The 20,864-nt window shown below is 39.3% G+C and overlaps 1 protein-coding gene across 1 annotated transcript; it reads left to right on the top strand.

The window, feature by feature from the left end:
- The first annotated feature begins 1,017 nt into the window (after nt 1-1,017).
- On the top strand, nt 1,018-18,944 carry LOC111978403 (CDK2-associated and cullin domain-containing protein 1-like). Its single transcript, XM_024008461.3, has 9 exons — nt 1,018-1,448; nt 10,996-11,122; nt 16,239-16,341; nt 16,500-16,595; nt 17,341-17,443; nt 17,564-17,653; nt 17,918-18,056; nt 18,253-18,296; nt 18,429-18,944. The coding sequence occupies exons 1-8, from the start codon at nt 1,127-1,129 to the stop codon at nt 18,293-18,295; spliced, it is 1,023 nt and encodes a 340-aa protein (XP_023864229.1). The 5' UTR covers nt 1,018-1,126; the 3' UTR covers nt 18,296; nt 18,429-18,944.
- Nucleotides 18,945-20,864: the final 1,920 nt, after the last annotated feature.

Consider the following 20,864-nt stretch of genomic DNA (forward strand, 5'->3'; position numbering starts at 1 on the left):
ACGGCCTACCTCGGCCAAACCCTAATGACGCTGGGCCAATTGTGCGCTGCCTTATGGGACTCCCAATCACGGTCGGTTGTGATACAGCCAAGAAACCAGGGTCTGTAGTGACACCTCTAGCACTGAGATGCAGTACCTTAGACAGCTGCGCCACTTGGGAGCCCAACATCATGGTAAGCTTGCAAGCTGAGTTTGAATAAGACATCTGATTAACACTTTGCATTTATAACGGTTGGTTTTACCTTATCTAATAAATAACCAAATCATTGATGGATCAATAAATAAAAGAAAAGCATGTTTCTCATCCCCCCAAAGTCAGTACAGTTTATAAACTCTGTGACTAGGCCCTTGCAAGCCAGTCGGCATACGAGTCATCAAACTGCCTCAACTGATGTGCGTTCATACACATCATTGGTCGTTTTTTTTTTAATCTTTTCGTTTTTTTCTTCAATTTTTTCCTTTTTTATTTAGAAAAAACAGTATACATACAAGAGGTATACAGATAGACAATGATAACATATGCTAGGGGGTGCAACAAATTACAGATTATACAAAGACCTTAAAAGAAACACACATATTGATTGTTTTAACAGCTTTCTTATTAGAAGAATGTTGAATGGTCTTAATGGTCTCGAATTCCTTATAGAAAACATGGAAGAGTGTTTTTTTCTTAGTGAATTTACATTTATGAATATGAAAGTTTGCCATAAGCACAGTTAGATTTATGAGGTAAAAAAAAAAATCTTTATCCTTATTATGGTTAAGGAAACCGAGCAGCACATTCTCCCATAAAAAAACAAAAGTCATCAAGAATATGAACAATTATAAAACTGTGTCATTGGTCGTTTCCAACGAACCGGAAACAGGCATACGCGTCAGCACACTCCCTCATCTGATTGGTTTATGTAGGTGGGCCTTCTGACTTTGTGGCTGTGGTAACTTGTGACGATCGCCAGCTCTGCCTAAAAGCAAATGCTGCAAAGTGTCGTAAAACATTTAATTTACTTCCCCATACAGCAGCTAGCGTGTACAAGGTGCAAAAGCGATGGTGCTCTAAAAACAACATTTTTCTTACCGAACTTCAAATTCATGAAGATTTTCATTAGACAACTTGAAAGGTTAAAGCATGGAGGACATGGAAGAAGAAAGTTCTGGTCTAAATGACGACCACAACCATAACTACTGTGAAAACAGTGCCAGTGGACAAGTCCACAATCTCAGGACCGGACTGTCAAATGAACCCCAGACCCTACCAGTTTTTCCGGTTCTGGGCACGCGAGAGGTAGCGACGCAGGAGAATCACGCAAATATTTGTTCCAGTTCCAGCAGTGGTTCAAAGTTCGTGGATTCAGACTCTAGCAGCGTGAACAGTGACACCAGCGAGACTGACAGCGCATCGCCAGCTTCAATCGCAGGGAAACTGACCCTGAACTCCGCCTCAAAGTTTCGTAAGTTGAAAGCATCGTGTTTTAATGTTTATCATGTTTTTGACTTACTGATATGGGATGGGAATGTAGTTGGTCATGCAAATATTCCATGGCATTGCCTTTGGCCTAAACGTCAGTGGAGTAAGTTAGCTACTTACTATATGACCTTTTAGCTGAGGAACGCTCAACTACGTTCTCTTATATCGAGGCAAAGTTTTGATATTAGGTGAAGAGATTTGTTAGCAACAACACTAGCTATGTTTCCATTAACTTATCGAGTGATTATTATTATTTATTTTTTTGGCGACATTTTGAAAACAGATGCTCCAATTGCTTGCTACCGTGCGTTTCTATTGAACTACCTTGTCGATAAAAACAACTAGACGTAATGACGTCACAACAATAACAAAACCCCCCCGCAAAAAACAGGTATCAAATAAAAATGTAGTGGTTGAAGTGTTTCCATTATCCGTTTAGGCAAATTGTGCATTAATAAATTGGCGACCGCCTGTATGTCCTATCTTTTTCATGTCTCGGGTATCCCGCGAAAGCGAGCATGGATAGAATGCATTAATTTACTAATATTGTTGTTCTAAATTCTCATACGCCAACATATAGGCACGGTTCGTGCCATGGTGAAACTTGCACTCCTGTAGATCTGAAATAATTGGATGGTGAAACTTGCCAACCAACCATACAAGCAATTTAGGCGTCAGGATAATCGTTGTACAACAAAGAAACATTATTTGTATAGTTGAAAAAGTAGATTTTGCATGTAGTAGAAATTTAGAATTCAACTTGCAATATGTCATTTTTGGGTGATTTGACCAAAATTCACAGAAATGTGTGTTGTAGATCTGTCATTCTCATTGAAAGCGAGTCTAAGAAGCAGTTGATCTGTTCTATGTTGGATATTAATATGCTTCCCTTTACGATTCGTTTTTGTTCTTTTACTTTCAGTTTTGTACACCAGCTGAAAGTACAATATTATTGGTTAAGGGAAAATATTTCACAGTGGTTTAGATGGTGCAATGATTATCTACACTGTACTTGCTTGTTTTGTCACAAACTGAAAATAGGTTAACTTTTAGCAACAAGGAAATGGCGGAGCGATTTCTTCATAGTGCATCTTTTTAAAATTTATTTTAATTTTATTAACAACAAATCAATACAGAGAGTACATGAGGGAACACAAGTGTATATATAGATGATATACAATGGACAATTGAGCTAGGGGGTACAGTATCACCTTACACAATGACCTTAAGGGACATGCATACACTTAAAAATCTAACAGCTTTTTTGTTAGTAGAGTATTTAATTGTCTTAAAATACAGTTCAATTTCTTTTTGTAGGGTAAGAAAATTTGTTTTTTTGTTTGTAAATTTACATTTGTGAATATGAAATTTGGCCAAAAGAATAATGAAATTAATTACATAATGTTTCAGCTTATTCCTATCGTAGGTAAAGAATTCAAGCAGTACATCTCTCCACAATAGTGTAAGTTTATAAATTTATAAATCTACTGATGTCTTGCCACAGTTTTCTTACATGAATACAATGCCAAAAAAGATGCAACACTGTTTCTGCGTGGTCATTACAAAAGGAGCAATTTGAGTTGATGTTTTCCTTAAACTTCTTCATATAGTGGTTGGCAGGATAACATTTATGAATAATTTTAAAGGAAACTTCCTTAATTTTGTTAACAAGTAGGTATGTGTGTGGCAACATCCAAACTTTTTTCCAACAGATATTATCAATAAATCCATTCCAATAAGGCGTGACAAGGTATATATACAACATCCTGCTGAAACAAGGTTCGTATCGCTCTGTTGTTGAATGGACCAAAAGAGAAACAAATCTTTCCTACTGCTAAGTCAACAGGGTCAATAGAAGGTAGGCTCTGAGGATCAGGTCTTGACACGTTCCTGAATAATAGAGCAACACCTGAGGGAATGGTATCTAAAACAATTGCAAAATCTTTATAGCTGAGTAAAAGACCCTCTGCATTTACCAGTTGGCTCACCAATAGGATATTATTTCGGAACCAATATTCTAAAAACAAAGAAGTATTTTTATACAATATATCCTGATTATTCCATATATAATATGTGTGCAGAAAAATTGTGTTTATAAATTAAGGACCATGACAAGAAAACCTGCCGATGAAAAGCAGAACGTTTCACTGTAACTGTCAATATTATAATTGCAAAACAACAAAACAAGTTAAGACCACCAAAAGTAGAGAACATGATGAGGAATAAAATTCCAGATAGAAGTGGGTCTTCTTAGGAATTGTTTTATCCAATTGATTTTAAAAGTATTATTTAAGGTATTAAAGTCCAGAAAATTCCTAATGTAATGGGTACGGTTTCTCCACAAAAAGTTGAAAAGCATCTGGTCTATCTCCTTGCTTATTTTACTGTCAAGATATAAAGATAGTGCCATATGTTAGTCTAGAGATACCTTCAGCCTTGGTTATTAGGACTCTACCTTTTAAAGATAAGTCCCTCTGTAGCCGTTGATGTAGCTTCTTCTGGGGTTTTTTAATAAGAGGGTTAAAATGTAGTAAGCCTCTAGACTTCTGATCCTTTGTAATGGTTATGCCTAAATATGTAAGTTCTTCTTTTACTGGAATACCATAATATGAAGGTGTCACACAATCTTTGACAGCCACGAGTTCACATTTATTAATGTTAAGATATAGACCAGACGCTTTGGAAAAGGATTGTATCACATTGATCGATATGGGAATTTGGTTAGCGTCTTTCAGAAAAAGTGTGGTATAGTCAGCCAGCTGGCTTATAATAATTTCTTTACCAGCTATGGAAATACCTTGTACAGGACTATTATTTAAAGAATTTGCAAGAAGTTGGGTGATTTTAATTAAAACGGGTACAGAGAGATAGGACAACCTTGCCTAATTCCTCTCTTTAACTCAAATCTAGGTGAAGTGACATATTTCAATTTGATAGAGCTGTTACCATTTGCATAGAGTCTTAATAGCGTTACAGAAAAAATCCCCAAAGCCAAGTCTCTCAAGGGAGTGGAAGAGGAACTGATGCTCTACTGTGTCAAATGCTTTATAAAAAATCTAAAAAATAATATGAAGCTATCCTCGGTTATTAGGTCTGCGTAGTCAAGTATGTCGTCTAATACTAGTCTGACATTGTTAGAAATATGTCTGTTCCTCATGAAGCCAGACTGTGTTTCATCAATGATTGCATCCAGGACTTCTTTAATTATTTTTGCAAGTAGTAAGGCTAATATCTTATAGTCATTATTAAGAAGACAAATTGGACGCTAGTTATCGATGAGCAACACTTATTTTATAGGCTTAGGTATCAGTATTATTAACCCCTGACTCATTGTAGGAGGGAGAACATTGTTTTTAATACTCTCTAAAAAGACTTCAAATTGGAAGGGAGCTACTTGTTCAGAAATAATTTGTAAAATTCTGATGTAATTCCATCAACACCTGGTGATTAATTGTTCTTTAGATGTTTGATAGACTCTATAATCTCTTCAACTTTGATGGGTTCATCACACTGTTTAGATTCTATATCACTGATAGAGTGAACATTATTCAGTGAGTTAAAAAACAAATCTGTGGATTCCTGACAGTACGTAGAGCTATACAATTGTCTGTAAAAATGTCTACAGTATTTAGCGATTTAAGTTTTGGTCATCTGTAATAACACCATCAATGTTTAACTTATGGATAGTGTTATTTTTAGAGTGAAATTTCTCAAGTCTAAAGAAATAGGATACATTTTTTTGTCCCTCAATCCATTTTTTCCTAGATCAAATAAAGGCTCCTTCTGCTTTTAATCTATATATATTATCCAGTTTATTTTGTAACTCAATCAGTTCCATCTTCTCCTCCTCCGAGAGGCCGGCTGGGGACCTCTGAGAAAGGGAAGTTGTCTTAATGATCACCTTTTCCTCCTCAGCTCTTCTGGTCTTAGCAAGATTACTACCATATTTTCCAAGGTATTTGGATACCTCAAATTTAAAGAGCTCCCAGTTCTTGCAATAAGATTTTTCTTCACAAGCCCTTTCCCAAAAGTGTGAGAGCAGATCTTTAACCTCAAATTTAAATATATAATTATTTAATAATGAGCTATTTAGCTTCCAGTAGGATGCTCTACCAAGGTTAGTATCAGGGGTAAATATTTTGATATCAATGTAAATGGCCCTATGGTCTGTGAGGGGAGTAGTACAAATATTTGTAGTAACACTCACTACCAATACATTTGGATATAAGCCCAAAATCTATTCTGGATTGTCTGGAACCTGTTTTGTTACTTCAAGTGAATGATTTGTCGGCCGGAAACCTCTCTCTCCATATATCAGTAAGATCAAACTTTTGCATAAAAAGTATTAAACCCAAATTCTGATTGATTGGCCTACCTGGGGGCCATCTGTCAGTTGAATTATCTATAGTAATGTTAAAGTCCCCTCCTATCAATAATAACGAATTGGGAAATTTAGATAACCAATTAAGTATATGTTTCTCTATAGATTCAAGCAACTCATCATTCACATGTTTGGTGTTGTACCCGTAGAACTTTACACTCTTGAGCGTAATGTCATTGTAACTGATCACAAGACAAATAAAGTGACCAAAGGGGTCGCATTCCAAGTGTAGAATATTACCACCAAAGGTATTTTTCATTGTAGTGACACCAGCGGAGCGTTCAGATCCATGGGAAAGCCAAATATCGTTGCCCCACTGCGACCTCCAGAAGTTGGCATCAGCCGAAATTGAGTGAGACTTGAAAAAAGCAAAAATCTGTTTGAAATTGTTTAGCAAATAAAAATAAGGCCTTGTGCTTCACATTGTTTCCTAAACCCCTAGCATTAAGAGAAACTATAGACAAAGACAAAACAACAAAGATTATATAAAAGTATAAACTGTAGTAGGATGAGTCAAAGACGTAGGAGCAGTGAACGTAAACGATAAGGAACCGAGATCTGCACCATTTAAGTCAACTTAAAGTGAAAATAGCTTAAACCATAAACTTTGAGCTAGATGTTATCCGGCTTTGAAATTCAACTCAACTGAAAATTATGTTCGAGACCAAACCAAGGGTTCTTGTAGTAAGAGAGACTAAAAACCCTCTAGTGTAATCAGAAACTATTCTGAGAAATAAAATACAAAATAATAATTTATATAAAAGGGTACCTACTATTTTATGTGCATATGAAAACTGATCATAAAAGAATTTAATGAAAAATGTTTTACATATACATATTCCTAAGACCTTTTTCACTTGGAATGAAGTATTAATAACTCAATAGAACTATAACCGTGTAAAGTCAGAGCAGACCTTTATGCCCTTTTAAAACAGTATCTTAGTTATTGTATACATAAAAAATAAATACAGCTTTCAGTCTTAAGTTTGTAAACAAAATAGGTCTTCTGGTCATACAAGAACAAACTAATAAATTGAAGTACCTGAGTATTCCGAAAAATAGTCAACTGATGCTTGTTAGGTAAGCAATATAAGGAAAATGAGAATACCATGGCTGAAACCATCAATCTGTTCCTTCTGGTGAGATTTTAGGGAGGAATATGGATTTCTGAACCGTTGATGAAGCCTCGTTCTCCGACGAAGTAAGCAGCCTTTCCCTCACGTCGTGTTATCTTGATCGTTGGCCGCAACTTGTTCCTTCTTTCTATGTCCTCCGGGCTGAGATGCTCGGCGAAACGCATACCATGGCTCTGAAGGAAGGTGTTCTTCCTAGAAGCTTTCCAGACTGCATCCCTGTAGAATCTGGCAGTGAAGAGGATGATGATACCCCTTGGTCTTGAATCGTTTTGCTGTTGCTTCTTGCCGGGGCTATGCACAACGTGGATGGTATCACCAACTTTGTTCTTCTCTGCAGGCATAACTTCTTGGCAGATGCGGATAGCCTCTCCTCGCACATCTTCATTCTCCACCTCTGGCAAGCCGTAGAGTCTCAGGTTCCATCTTCTTGTGTATTGTTCCAGATCATTGAGACGTCTATGGTAGACATTGTTATTCTTTTCCACACTTTTTTTCAACTTTTGCCACTCTCGTTTTCACATCCTTGATTTCACCACATGCAAACTCCAGTCTTTTTCAAGCCTTCGATAACTATGCTGTTCGCGCCTACCATTTTTCTCAATGGCGTCAGACCTGGAGTTGATGAGTAAGGAGAGGGTAGCCACGATGTCAGAGTTCATGTTGGGTTTTTTGGAGGGTGGAGGTTTGCACAGAGTAACCGGTAAAGAGAGGAATTCGTCATCTTCAACAGCATTTGAAAGCATCATGATATCCATAGGCCAAGCGTAGTTATGGCAGTGGCCTATAAGCGCGTTTCTTTCTTGTTGATTAGCAATAGAACCGCTAACTTCTTCCTTTCTTTTTTTGTCACGACTTTGCATGGACATGCCGAAATAAATTATCAAATTATTATTCCAGTCACAGGAAAGGTCTTAAATCTTGAACAAATAAAAACAGTAATAGTAATGACTGTAAACTTGTTTTTTTCACAATCTTTCTGAAGTTTGGTACGGAGCTTGCTAAAAAAGCGTCTGTTCAAGCCGCCATCTTGGCACCTTTTCATAGTGCATCTTTAAATGTGGAGTAGAGCTTATACACTGCTCAAAAAAATAAAGGGAACACTTAAACAACACAATGTAACTCCAAGTCAATCACACTTCTGTGAAATCAAACTGTCGCACTGTAGGAAGCAACACTGATTGACAATAAATTTCACATGCTGTTGTGCAAATGGAATAGACAAAAGGTGGAAATTATAGGCAATTAGCAAGACACCCCAATAAAGGAGTGGTTCTGCAGGTGGTGACCACAGACCACTTCTCAGTTCTATGCTTCCTGGCTGATGTTTTGGTCACTTTTGAATGCTGGCGGTGCTTTCACTCTAGTGGTAGCATGAGACGGAGTCTACAACCCACACAAGTGGCTCAGGTAGTGCAGCTCATCCAGGATGGCACATCAATGCGAGCTGTGGCAGAAGGTTTGCTGTGTCTGTCAGCGTAGTGTCCAGAGCATGGAGGCGCTACCAGGAGACAGGCCAGTACATCAGGAGACGTGGAGGAGGCCGTAGGAGGGCAACAACCCAGCAGCAGGACCGCTACCTACGCTTTTGTGCAAGGAGGAGCACTGCCAGAGCTGCAAAATGACCTCCAGTAGGCACAAATGTGCATGTGTCAGCATATGGTCTACAACGGGGTCTGAGGATCTCATCTCGGTACCTAATGGCAGTCAGGCTACCTCTGGCGAGCCATGGAGGGCTGTGCGGCCCAACAAGAATGCCACCCACACCATGACTGACCCACCGCCAAACCGGTCATGCTGGAGGATGTTGCAGGCAGCAGAACGTTCTCCACGGCGTCTCCAGACTCTCACGTCTGTCACGTGCTCAGTGTGAACCTGCTTTCATCTGTGAAGAGCACAGGGGCCAGTGGCGAATTTGCCAATCTTGGTGTTCTCTGGAAAATGCCAAACGTCCTGCACGGTGTTGGGCTGTAAGCACAACCCCCTCTGTGGACGTCGGGCCCTCATACCACCCTCATGGAGTCTGTTTCTGACCGTTTGAGCAGACACATGCACAGTTGTGGCCTGCTGGAGGTCATTTTGCAGGGTCTAGCAGTGCTCCTCCTTGCCAAAGGCGGAGGTAGCGGTCCTGCTGCTGGGTTGTTGGCCTCCTCCACGTCTCCTGATGTACTGGCCTGTCTCCTGGTAGCGCCTCCATGCTCTGGACACTACACTGACAGACACAGCAAACCTTCTTGCCACAGCTCGCATTGATGTGCCATCCTGGATGAGCTGCACTACCTGAGCCACTTGTGTGGTTGTAGACTCCGTCTCATGCTACCACTAGAGTGAAAGCACCGCCAGCATTCAAAAGTGACCAAAACATCAGCCAGGATCGGCATTAGGAACTGAGAAGTGGTCTGTGGTCACCACCTGCAGAACCACTCCTTTATTGGGGTGTCTTGCTAATTGCCTATAATTTCCACCTTTTGTCTATTCCATTTGCACAACAGCATGTGAAATGTATTGTCAATCAGTGTTGCTTCCTAAGTGGACAGTTTGATTTCACAGAAGTGTGATTGACTTGGAGTTACATTGTGTTGTTTAAGTGTTCCCTTTCTTTTTTTGAGCAGTGTAGTTACGTCACGTGCCCCGCGTACCTTCAAAAGTATTCTGCAATCATCATTTATTAGAAAAACAGTTTCCATCACTTTTCACAAAGTAAGTTAGACAAAAGAAAAAACACCCCTGTCCCACGGATAAAATGTTGTTTGTCTTTAGGAAATGTCTCCTATATCTGCCTTTCAATTACAATTTTTTTGCCACATTGCTTTTGTCAAATAAACCTGGGTCAATAGAAACCTTCAGTCAGTACTTGTAAAAATGTAAAGTCTGATAACGCTTAACTATGATGGACCTGTACAACTGTGGTCCGTACTGGGAGCTGAAATTCATACTTTAATAAACTTTTGTTGAATACAACCACTGACTTTTTCCTCATTTGTGTTGCTCGTACTACGTACGATGAGATTCAATTGGCACTAGCTGAGGAACCCTAACCTCTATTCTCTTATATAGAGGCTTAGTTTAGTTTCAATAACTGGTCGTAGGATTTGCTAGCAACAACATTGAGTCACCGTCAGTAAATTCTTACCTTTACCTATATTTGACCTGTACAACTCTGGTCCTTCCTCATGGTGCAGAAATTCCAAGTTTTAATAAAAACTTTTAGCGAATACAACCACCAACTTTTTCCTTGTTGAGATTCAATTGGGTCCATGTTATCCGGGATCCTTGATGTCCCTACCCCATTGAAGTTTAAGTGGTTACGGTAAGGGTTATGGTTAATGTTAAGGTAGGGTTTAAAGTTAGGTTTAGGGTAGAGACGTCCCAAGGATACCGGATTGCATGGACCCAATTGAATCTCGGCTTACGTAGTACGAGGAAACATTCGGTGGTTGTATTCGATAAAAGTTTATTAGTAGTTTGAATTTCACCACACTGTGGAAGCACTGCAGTTGTACAGGACAAAGATAGGTACAGCGAAGTGTGTTCAGAATTTACATTTTTACAAGAATCGACTGATGTTGATGACTCAAAGTTGTTGCTAGCAAATCCTGTGACCAGTAATTAAAACTCATCTCTGCCTAAATATAAGACAAAGGAGTTAAGGGTTCCTCAGCTAAATTGGCACATGCGCTGAGCAACAGAAATGAGGAAAAATTTGGTGGTTGTATTAAATACGTTTTTATTAGAAGTATGAATTTCAGCACCCCGCTGAAGCGTTTTCAGATTTGAAATTTTTAGAGGAATTGGCTGAATTTGACTAAATGTTGTTGCTGTCAAATCCCACACCAGTTATTAAAGCTCAACTCCGCCTCGATATATAGAGAACAGAGTTGAGCATTCCTCAGCTAATGACCCTTGTACTGTTCAGTCGGACAGTCCTTGTTTGGAATTCATTTTATTGTCATGTCAGGGCAGAGCTAAGGCTTGTGTTATGAAATTAACCTAATCTTTATCATTTTGTGGTTCAGTAATGAATGCAATGACCGAAGAGGACTATAGAACCACATACTGGCCGAACCTGGAGAAAGCCATTGACCACCTGCTGATACAAAACCCCATGGACCACATCTCCATTTCATATGAGCAGATATACAGGTGAGACACAAACTGTCTGACTGTATTGATATCTTATGTAGCTTTGAAAGAAATTAAGACATGGAACTGCTGTACTACTCACATGTGAGACTTCTGAGGGGAGATATTGCCATTTGTGACTCGTTTCAGGAAACTAGGCATATGTCGTGCATCACTACTTCACAGGAAAGCCATTTGAACGTAAATGTAGTAAATTAAAAAAAATCTAAATACAGTTTTGGGCAGAAATGCCTTAATAACAAACATGTATGCCATCTGTAAATACAAATACAATTGTTAAATTACAGGCCTAGTTAGTTTAGCCACAGAAAACGTGGAAACCTTCCCACTAGCCATGATTGGCTGAGATAATGAGTGGGCTGGACATGCCAAGAGATGAGTTTTGGATTGGTCTGCCATTGAGCATGCTTCTGCTTCTGTCTATAACATGAGCTGGTCAGTATGTGTAGGTAATTCTTTCTAACTCAGCTTAAAAAATATATATATCACGTAGCAGAACTGCATAAGTGTTGCTCTCTATTTTCTGGAGGACCAAGTTTTGGAATTAGAGTGATAGCTAAGGAGATGGAGAAAATTCTGGCATTTGATTTCAAATATGCAGATATATAAAACGTCTGTCTCCGGATTCAAACTAAGGGCAACCATAGCATCCGTGACAGAGGGGGAGAAGCGTCCATCCATATATACCGGTAAAATAGTCTTGCTAGCTACATTTTCAGATATTGCACATTTCTAATTCTGTCAAAGTCTTTTCATTTCAAGTTAGTGTACTGTTAGCTAGCTAGCTAATGTTAGCTGGCTGGCTCACTACCTAACATTGTGTAGGTTCTGTGTAGGTATATTATTTGTATCTCAGAGCCATTTACATTGCTAGTTATAGCCTAATGTTTGCTAGCTAACATTGAACCTGGTTGGTTAGCTACATGCAGATTCATACAGGGTAGTGACATTAGGAGTTGGGATTATGGTTCATTGTTTAGCTAGCAAGCTAAATGTCTAAACAAAAGACTCCACTATGCAAGTAACCATTTCAATAGAATGTTAATGATGTCACTGCGTCAACTGTCGATAGACACAGCTGGCAAATTCGCTCTGGCTATCTACTCCGATTTCAGAGCACTCTCGTCTGAGTGTGCCAGAGCGCAGAATAACTGACAAATTTACGAACGCTCAACACCTGTTGAATATGTCCGGTGTCAGTAAACGTTGGCAAAAAAGCCTGATTTAAATTGTTGTCAGCAGAAGAGTTGCAGTTATCAATGCTCTGGATAACATAAAAACAGACTAACCAGCTCTGCTAGGGCGAGTAAAATGGTCAGAATAGCTGTTCTCTCATTTGTGTTTGGAAGTAGCTAGCCAACGTTAGCCAATTAGCTTGGGTGCTTGAATGCTGCTGTTAGGTCAGAACGCTCAGATCAATACCCTACTCCTCGGCCAGAGCGTCCAGTGTGCTCTCTGAACGTTCCGAATTTACGAACTGACAATCTGACAACACTCTGCGTTTTACGAGAGTCTTGAAATATTTGTTTATTTAGCACATGGCCTCATATGTGAATCCTTAGAGATGGGTGGGGCTAAGGCTTTAGAGGGTGTGAACGATGCTGAATGGGTGTAGACTAGAGGTCGACCGATTATGATTTTTCAACGTCGATACCGATTATTGGAGGACCAAAAAAAGCCGATACCGATTAATCGGCCGATTTCTCTTTTTTTTTTTTTCTTCTTTCTTTTCTTATTTGTAATAATGACAATTACAACAATACTGAATGAACACTTATTTTAACTTAATATAATACATCAATAAAATCAATTTAGCCTCAAATAAATAATGAAACATGTTCAATTTGGTTTAAATAATGCAAAAAACAAAGTGTTGGAGAAGAAAGTAAAAGTGCAATATGTGCCATGTAAGAAAGCTAACGTTTAAGTTCCTTGCTCAGAACATGAGAACATATGAAAGCTGGTGGGTCCTTTTAACATGAGTCTTCAATATTCCCAGGTAAGAAGTTTTAGGTTGTAGTTATTATAGGAATTATAGGACTATTTCTCTCTATACCATTTGTATTTCATATACAGTAGGGCAAAAAAGTATTTAGTCAGCCACCAATTGTGCAAGTTCTCCCACTTAAAAAGATGAGAGAAGCCTGTAATTTTCATCATAGGTACACTTCAACTATGACAGACAAAATGAGAAAATAAATTCCAGAAAATCACATTGTAGGATTTTTTATGAATTTATTTGCAAATTATGGTGGAAAATAAGTATTTGGTCACCTACAAACAAGCAAGATTTCTGGCTCTCACAGACCTGTAACTTCTTCTTTAAGAGGCTCCTCTGTCCTCCACTCGTTACCTGTATTAATGGCACCTGTTTGAACTTGTTATCAGTATAAAAGACACCTGTCCACAACCTCAAACAGTCACACTCCAAACTCCACTATGGCCAAGACCAAAGAGCTGTCAAAGGACACCAGAAACAAAATTGTAGACCTGCACCAGGCTGGGAAGACTGAATCTGCAATAGGTAAGCAGCTTGGTTTGAAGAAATCAACTGTGGGAGCAATTATTAGGAAATGGAAGACATACAAGACCACTGATAATCTCCCTCGATCTGGGGCTCCACGCAAGATCTCACCCCGTGGGGTCAAAATGATCACAAGCAAAAATCCCAGAACCACACGGGGGGACCTAGTGAATGACCTGCAGAGAGCTGGGACCAAAGTAACAAAGCCTACCATCAGTAACACACTACGCCGCCAGGGACTCAAATCCTGCAGTGCCAGACGTGTCCCCCTGCTTAAGCCAGTACATGTCCAGGCCCGTCTGAAGTTTGCTAGAGAGCATTTGGATGATCCAGAAGAAGATTGGGAGAATGTCATATGGTCAGATGAAACCAAAATATAACTTTTTGGTAAAAACTCAACTCGTCGTGTTTCGAGGACAAAGAATGCTGAGTTGCATCCAAAGAACACCATACCTWCTGTGAAGCATGGGGGTGGAAACATCATGCTTTGGGGCTGTTTTTCTGCAAAGGGACCAGGACGACTGATCCGTGTAAAGGACAGAATGAATGGGGCCATGTATCGTGAGATTTTGAGTGAAAACCTCCWTCCATCAGCAAGGGCATTGAAGATGAAATGTGGCTGGGTCTTTCAGCATGACAATGATCCCAAATACACCGCCCGGGCAACGGAGTGGCTTCGTAAGAAGCATTTCAAGGTCCTGGAGTGGCCTAGCCAGTCTCCAGATCTCAACCCCATAGAAAATCTTTGGAGGGAGTTGAAAGTCTGTGTTGTCCAGCAACAGCCCCAAAACATCACTGTTCTAGAGGAGATCTGCATGGAGGAATGGGCCAAAATACCAGCAACAGTGTGTGAAAACCTTGTGAAGACTTACAGAAAACGTTTGACCTCTGTCATTGCCAACAAAGGGTATATAACAAAGTATTGAGGTAAACTTTTGTTATTGACCAAATACTTATTTTCCACCATAATTTGCAAATAAATTCATAAAAAATCCTACAATGTGATTTTCTGGATTTTTCTTTCTTATTTTGTCTGTCATAGTTGAAGTGTACATATGATGAAAATTACAGGCCTCTCATCTTTTTAAGTGGGAGAACTTGCACAATTGGTGGCTGACTAAATACTTTTTTGCCCCACTCTACCTTTGACTATTGGATGTTCTTATAGGCACTTCAGTATTGCCAGTGTAACAGTATAGCTTCCGTCCCTCTCCTCGCCCCTACCTGGGCCCGAACCAGGAACACATCGACAACAGCCACCCTCGAAGCATCGTTACCCATCGCTCCACAAAAGCCGTGGCCCTTGCAGAGCAAGGGGAACAACACTAGCTAGCCATTTCACATCGGTTACACCAGCCTAATCTCGGGAGTTGATAGGCTTGAAGTCATAAACAGCTCAATGCTTGAAGCATTGTGAAGAGCTGCTGGCAAACGCACGAATGTGCTGTTTGGATGAATGCTTACGAGCCTGCTGCTGCCTACCATCGCTCAGTCAGACTGCTCTGTCAAATATCAAATCATAGACTTAATTATAATATAACACACAGAAATACGAGCCTTTGGTCATTACTATGGTCGAATCCGGAAACTATCATTTCGAAAACAAAATGTTTATTCTTTCAGTGAAATACGGAACCGTTCTGTATTTTATCTAACGGGTGGCATCACTAATTCTAAATATTGCTGTTACATTGTACAACCTTCAATGTTATGTCATAATTATGTACAATTCTGGCAAATTAATTACGGTCTTTGTTAGGAATAAATGGACTTCACACAGTTCGCAACGAGCCAGGCGGCCCAAACTGCTGCATTATACCCTGACTGCTTGCACGGAACGCAAGAGAAGTGACACAATTTCCCTAATTTAAAAGAAATTCATGTTAGCAGGCAATATTAACTAAATATGCAGGTTTAGAAATATATACTTGTGTATTGATTTTAAAGAAAGGCATTGTTGTTTATGGTTAGGTGCAACGACAGTGCTAAATCATCACCCGTTTGGCGAAGTAGGCTGTGATTTGATGAGAACCGCATCGATTATATGCAACGCAGGACACGCTAGATAAACAAGTAATATCATCAACCATGTGTAGTTAACTAGTGATTATGTGAAGATTGATTGTTTTTTATAAGTTTAATGCTAGCTAGCAACTTACCTTGGCTTCTTGCTGCCCTCGCGTAACAGGTAGTCAGCCTGCCACGCAGGCTCCTCGTGGAGTGCAATGTAAGGCAGGTGGTTAGAGCGTTGGACTAGTAACCGGAATGTTGCAAAAACGAATTCCTGAGCTGACAAGGTCAAAATCTGTCGTTCTGCCCCTGAACAAGGCAGTTAACCCACCGTTCCTAGGCCGTCATTGAAAATAAGAATGTTTTCTTAACTGACTTGCCTAGTTAAATAAAGGTGTAAAAAAACAAAAACTTTCCCGTTGTTCCTCAACTGTATTGTATGATATACCAATTTCTAGCTCTGAGTCTCTACTTTTATCCAATGTAAAAAACACAATTTCAAATTTAGCTCATAAGACCGAATTGAGCCGGTCGGTCACATTTTTTAAAGTTTTAATGGTAATTTTCCTTTCCCTTTTTCAGTTACGTGTACAAGTGTGTTTGTCAACAGCACTCAGAGCTACTGTACAAAGACTTGATGCTGAAGATTACTACCCATCTTCAACAAGTTTCATCTGATTTACAAGTAAGTGAAAACAGAACCTGGGTCTTGTTCAAAGATTTGCAATGGAAAACAAAAACAAGTTTCTTATTATACAGATAGTATGCCCCTTTCACTGCATTTTTTGTTGTGTAAATACCTGAAAAGTAAATTAACACTGATAATTTATTCTCTTTTATCAGATTGTTCCACCAGGGAATTTCATTGAGTTTTTCAACATTGCTCTGACTCAGTACACAGATGCTCTTCAATGCATAGTTCCTGTATTCATCTACATGGTATGTATCCTGATGAAGTGCTCATCCTTTGAATATTCCTTCCAGTAAATCTTTTTGGGCATGTTTCCTGGATACAGATAAAGCCTACTCCGTCAATACTCAGGGCAGACCTTAATCATATACTCCTTTCATACAAGTAGGGTTGCAAAGGGTCGGAAACTTTCCAGGTAAATTTGCTGAATTTTTCCGGACATTTTCCATGAAGTTTAGCCTGGGAATTTTGCTTAAATTCATCAAAAAAGTTAGCTTACAACAGTGAACCTTTTTTGTGGGATACACATAAGGCAATTCTAGGTCTTGTGGCATATTTTGGTAAACTATCCCCAATTCAATGGAATTGCAACCCTCTGCATGCACAGTGCATTCTTCCATCACATCAATATTCCCTTTATTTTGTTGTTCAGTGAAATCATCCCTTGTGAAGAGTCAACTCATTTAATTAAAGTTCCATTCGTAACTAAATTGTTTTTTTTATCTCTATTGGAAGGAATGAATCATTTGCCATTGTCTACTTATGATAAATGTAAACGGTTTATGTTTGTCTCCCATATGATATGGTAAATATATCCAATGCAAAAAACATCTACATTTAAACGGTATTAATTTTCATTCCCATATTTTCCTGTTAATTCCCATATTTTCCTGTTAATTCCCATATATTTGTTAATTCCCACGGGAAGTTTCCACCTCCACTTCCCCAAAATGTGCAACCCTACATACGAGCATGTTTTTCTTCATTTCTAAGAATAAGTTCTACATTGAAACGAAGCTAAACCGACACCTGCGAGAAGATCTCATGAAGCTTTTTACTGATCATGTTGCAGAAAAACATGTGAACACGCTGATACGTGAGTACAGTGGACTGGTCAACTGTGCAGGCCAAACCCAAAATATTTAGCTTATTACTCATCTTGTAAAATTGTGTTGATGCTTAATTATTATTTTATTTTCTTCTGTTTTTCCTTTAGCTCTTCTCCTCGAAGCCCATTCCATGCCTTTTCAAGTCAGACCTTCAACAATGGCCAGTGTCGTGAAAGGCCTGTATACTCTTCGGCCAGGTGCCCTTTCCTTTCTGTCTTTTTTTAGAATTCCACAACACATGCTGCTACCTAAATAGTTACATCCACTAGTGAAATGTTTAACTACTGTAACTGTCAAACACGAGTGTAGCAGTAATCAAAACTGTGAGAAATATAGATTACTCTGATTTAGCACTATTTGTGTCTCCCACTTGTAGTTGGAGAGGTAAACGTTCACAATAAAACACCTGCCCTGTATGTGTTATGACCTCCATTACAATGACTATTGGCTACCTGTTTCAGATTGGGCACATTTAGCCCCAGCTCTCTTCTCTGGATTCATTCCTCAAATCAACCCGCCGACAGTGGAATCCCAGCTCTCCGACTATGCTGCTCATGACCAGAAACTACAAATGGAGCTCTCTCTGAATGGCTTTCCCAGGTGAGTGTTATAATGCAGAGTTTAGCAAAAATAATAATAATAATTCCACCAGGGTAGTGTCCTTTAGGAAAACGTTAATGAGCGTTTCTTATTAGACAAGTTCAGATAGTACATCCCCGTTTTGGACCGTTTTCTTGTGTTTTGTTCCTAATGAACACAACCCTGGTTTTTGACAATGCTTCCTTTTATTTTGCAGAGGTGACCAGTCTCGCAAGAGAGCCAGCGAGGAGTCTGCATAGAGTAAGGATGATGCATACATACATTGCTTGCTATTGAATAGCAAAATGTCACTGCATTTGCATATGACTTATAATTGGCCTATTGAAAAATATGTACAAAAATATGAATAACTGTTTTGTTGTTTTTTTGCAGGTGCTCAGACAGTCATCGACCTGGCTCAACCCAAATTCACAAAACACTGAACGATTAAGATTCTCTGATGCTGAGTGCAGTGGGTGAGCATTAAGCATGGGCTCGTTTTTGACCCGCAAGAGTCGTAGTGGACACTGCTTTCTTTGCCTCTTTTGAAAAGCACAGTGAATTCATAATGGTGCATAATGATTCTGTCAGCTTTTGGTGATGAATCCATCTTCTTTATTGTTAAGGTATTATGTGGTTTCATGTCTTTGTTCTTATTTTCTCCATTAAAGTGTGCCTTCTGCTCTGCTTTGTTGGGATATTCAAGTTGCCATTAACCAGGTGGATGGGGCATGATTCCCAGTTTGACCACATACTGTGTCAATTATGGGTCGTGTTCATTAGGATATGCCGCGGAAAACATGAATTACAGTGGAAAACAAAAGGAGTGTTTCTGATTTGACAAATACAGGTGGTTCCTCATTTTGTCCGTTTTCTTCCACTTTGTGCCTAATGAACATGATCTCTAACCTGGACCTCCCTGATCTGTTATTGGTCTGATTGATCTGATTCAGTAACTATGACAGTCTGCTGCTATTCCTCATCTGTTGTTGTGTAGAACACTTGATTTTTGTCTGTCTGGTCTGTGTAACTAATATTGACAGTTGTTTGGATAGGAACAAATTGTGTCACTTTGTATCAGTCAGATATGTTAACGTCTGTAATGAAAGACTAGGGTCTGGGAAGTGGGAACATTTCCTCTTGAATTTAAGAAAGTTCTACAGTGGCACACCCAATTAGGTATGCATTTGTTTCTATTTTGATGTTTAGGCAACTTTAAGCAATGGTTTATCTGGAACTTACAGGATAAAATATGTCCTGTTTAACAATTTCTTTCTCAATGGGTATGAAACAGCAAAAAAGCTTGTTCTGTTAAATTTGGCAAATGTGTGAGCATTAGCATACAAAATAGGAGTATTTTTAATTTAACTAGGCAAGTCAGTTAAGAACACATTCTTATTTGAATAGGTAATTGTTTAAAGGACTATTTTCTACAACATTTATATTTTATTGCGTTTGTTTTTGAACCAGATCGTATTTACCAAGCATGCCAAAGATGATTCACAATGTTTTTATTCCCTGCTCTAAACAATTTCATTGACACCATAATTTCTGGAGTCACAGTCTCCCCATGTTGCTGCTGTATCTGCATTAGGTTACCCATTGTACCAAGTCACTGAGCCAATTGATTAGGATCAATTATTGGAACTGTTGTGAATTTGGTTACAATAATTATGCCAAATGATGTAGGTGGAGTTAAAGTTATCCCTGTGTTCTCTCCAGTTCCTGATGATGTAAACAGATCCAGTCTCATTGTGGTGATGAACAATTTATGGTTGTTACTGTCACAGATTTACCTTTGTTACATGTGGTTTATGTTAAATGGAAGTATTTGATACAGCTCTTTGCACTGTTTTAAGTGTAATGTGATGCTCATATTTGAAGATGTTGGAGATGGCACACTCATTGTCTTATGTACAGTTTTACTTTCAATAAACAAATCTTGAAAAGGATTTATATTATCACCCGTGGAATCACTGGGGGTTGGTGGCAGCAGTAGGATCTTGTGGGCGGAGTAATGATGGACTAATGACACCAGGCAGAGTTTCTCTTTGAAAGTTAATTAGTACTGTGAATAAAGGCTTTTCACTGACAAGCTTAAACGATGCAGGGGAAAGGAGAACATCAACACCCTCAACACAAGACACTCAGGTGCAGGTAATTGTTGCATTCATTAAGTGGTAATTACTGTGTTAGTATCAAAGAAGAGGTCCAGCAGCATGCCTTTTTCAGTGATCTCTCTTGAACAATGCTTGATCTTTGTTTTGTTTATTAATGCTGATAAATGTGTGCACGCATGTCTGAGTTGAATGATGCGGTATGTGTATATAATCATTAGTCAAGATATTTGAGATCAAATGGTGACAGGGCTCTATGATAATTCCCCTTCAGCTAGTTCACAGAGAGCACTTACAGTGCTGTTAATAAACACCAGTAATCTGCTGTGTTAACCCTAGTGTGTCGGAGGCCCAACAAGGGGCTTCTAATTCAGTGGAGTGGTCGGTCTTTGACAGGTGTTTCACTTCCGGAGGAGGAATCCCTTTCCAGAACGCCCCCACTGGCCAATGAGCTGGGATGCCACTCAGGCACATTGTCCTGGTCACCCCAAAATAACTTGCGACTAGTGTGCTGACAAATGTTACTACTTTTACTGGTGACAGGTTGCCCTAGCTACTTGCCTCCATATTTTCCAGTAAACTCCAAGGTTAACTCTGTGCTATAAATTGGGAATCCATCCGGGCCAGCTGCCCCGTGTCCACATTTTCCCAGGTGGCCACCACTGGAAGACTGGAATCCCCTCTCTTTGCGCACTGGTGCGCTCCAATGTTT

The sequence above is a fragment of the Salvelinus sp. IW2-2015 genome, linkage group LG18 (assembly GCF_002910315.2).
Source record: "Salvelinus sp. IW2-2015 linkage group LG18, ASM291031v2, whole genome shotgun sequence".
Classification (NCBI taxonomy): domain Eukaryota; kingdom Metazoa; phylum Chordata; class Actinopteri; order Salmoniformes; family Salmonidae; genus Salvelinus; species Salvelinus sp. IW2-2015.

Bases quoted from the DNA above. Each gene is read 5' to 3' on its own strand.
- LOC111978403 (XM_024008461.3), top strand. From the start codon at position 1,127: ATGGAGGACATGGAAGAAGAAAGTTCTGGTCTAAATGACGACCACAAC. The intron at 16,596-17,340 runs GTATGTATCCTG...TTCATTTCTAAG, and splicing joins TTCCTGTATTCATCTACATG to AATAAGTTCTACATTGAAAC. The intron at 18,057-18,252 runs GTGAGTGTTATA...TTTATTTTGCAG, and splicing joins TCTCTGAATGGCTTTCCCAG to AGGTGACCAGTCTCGCAAGA.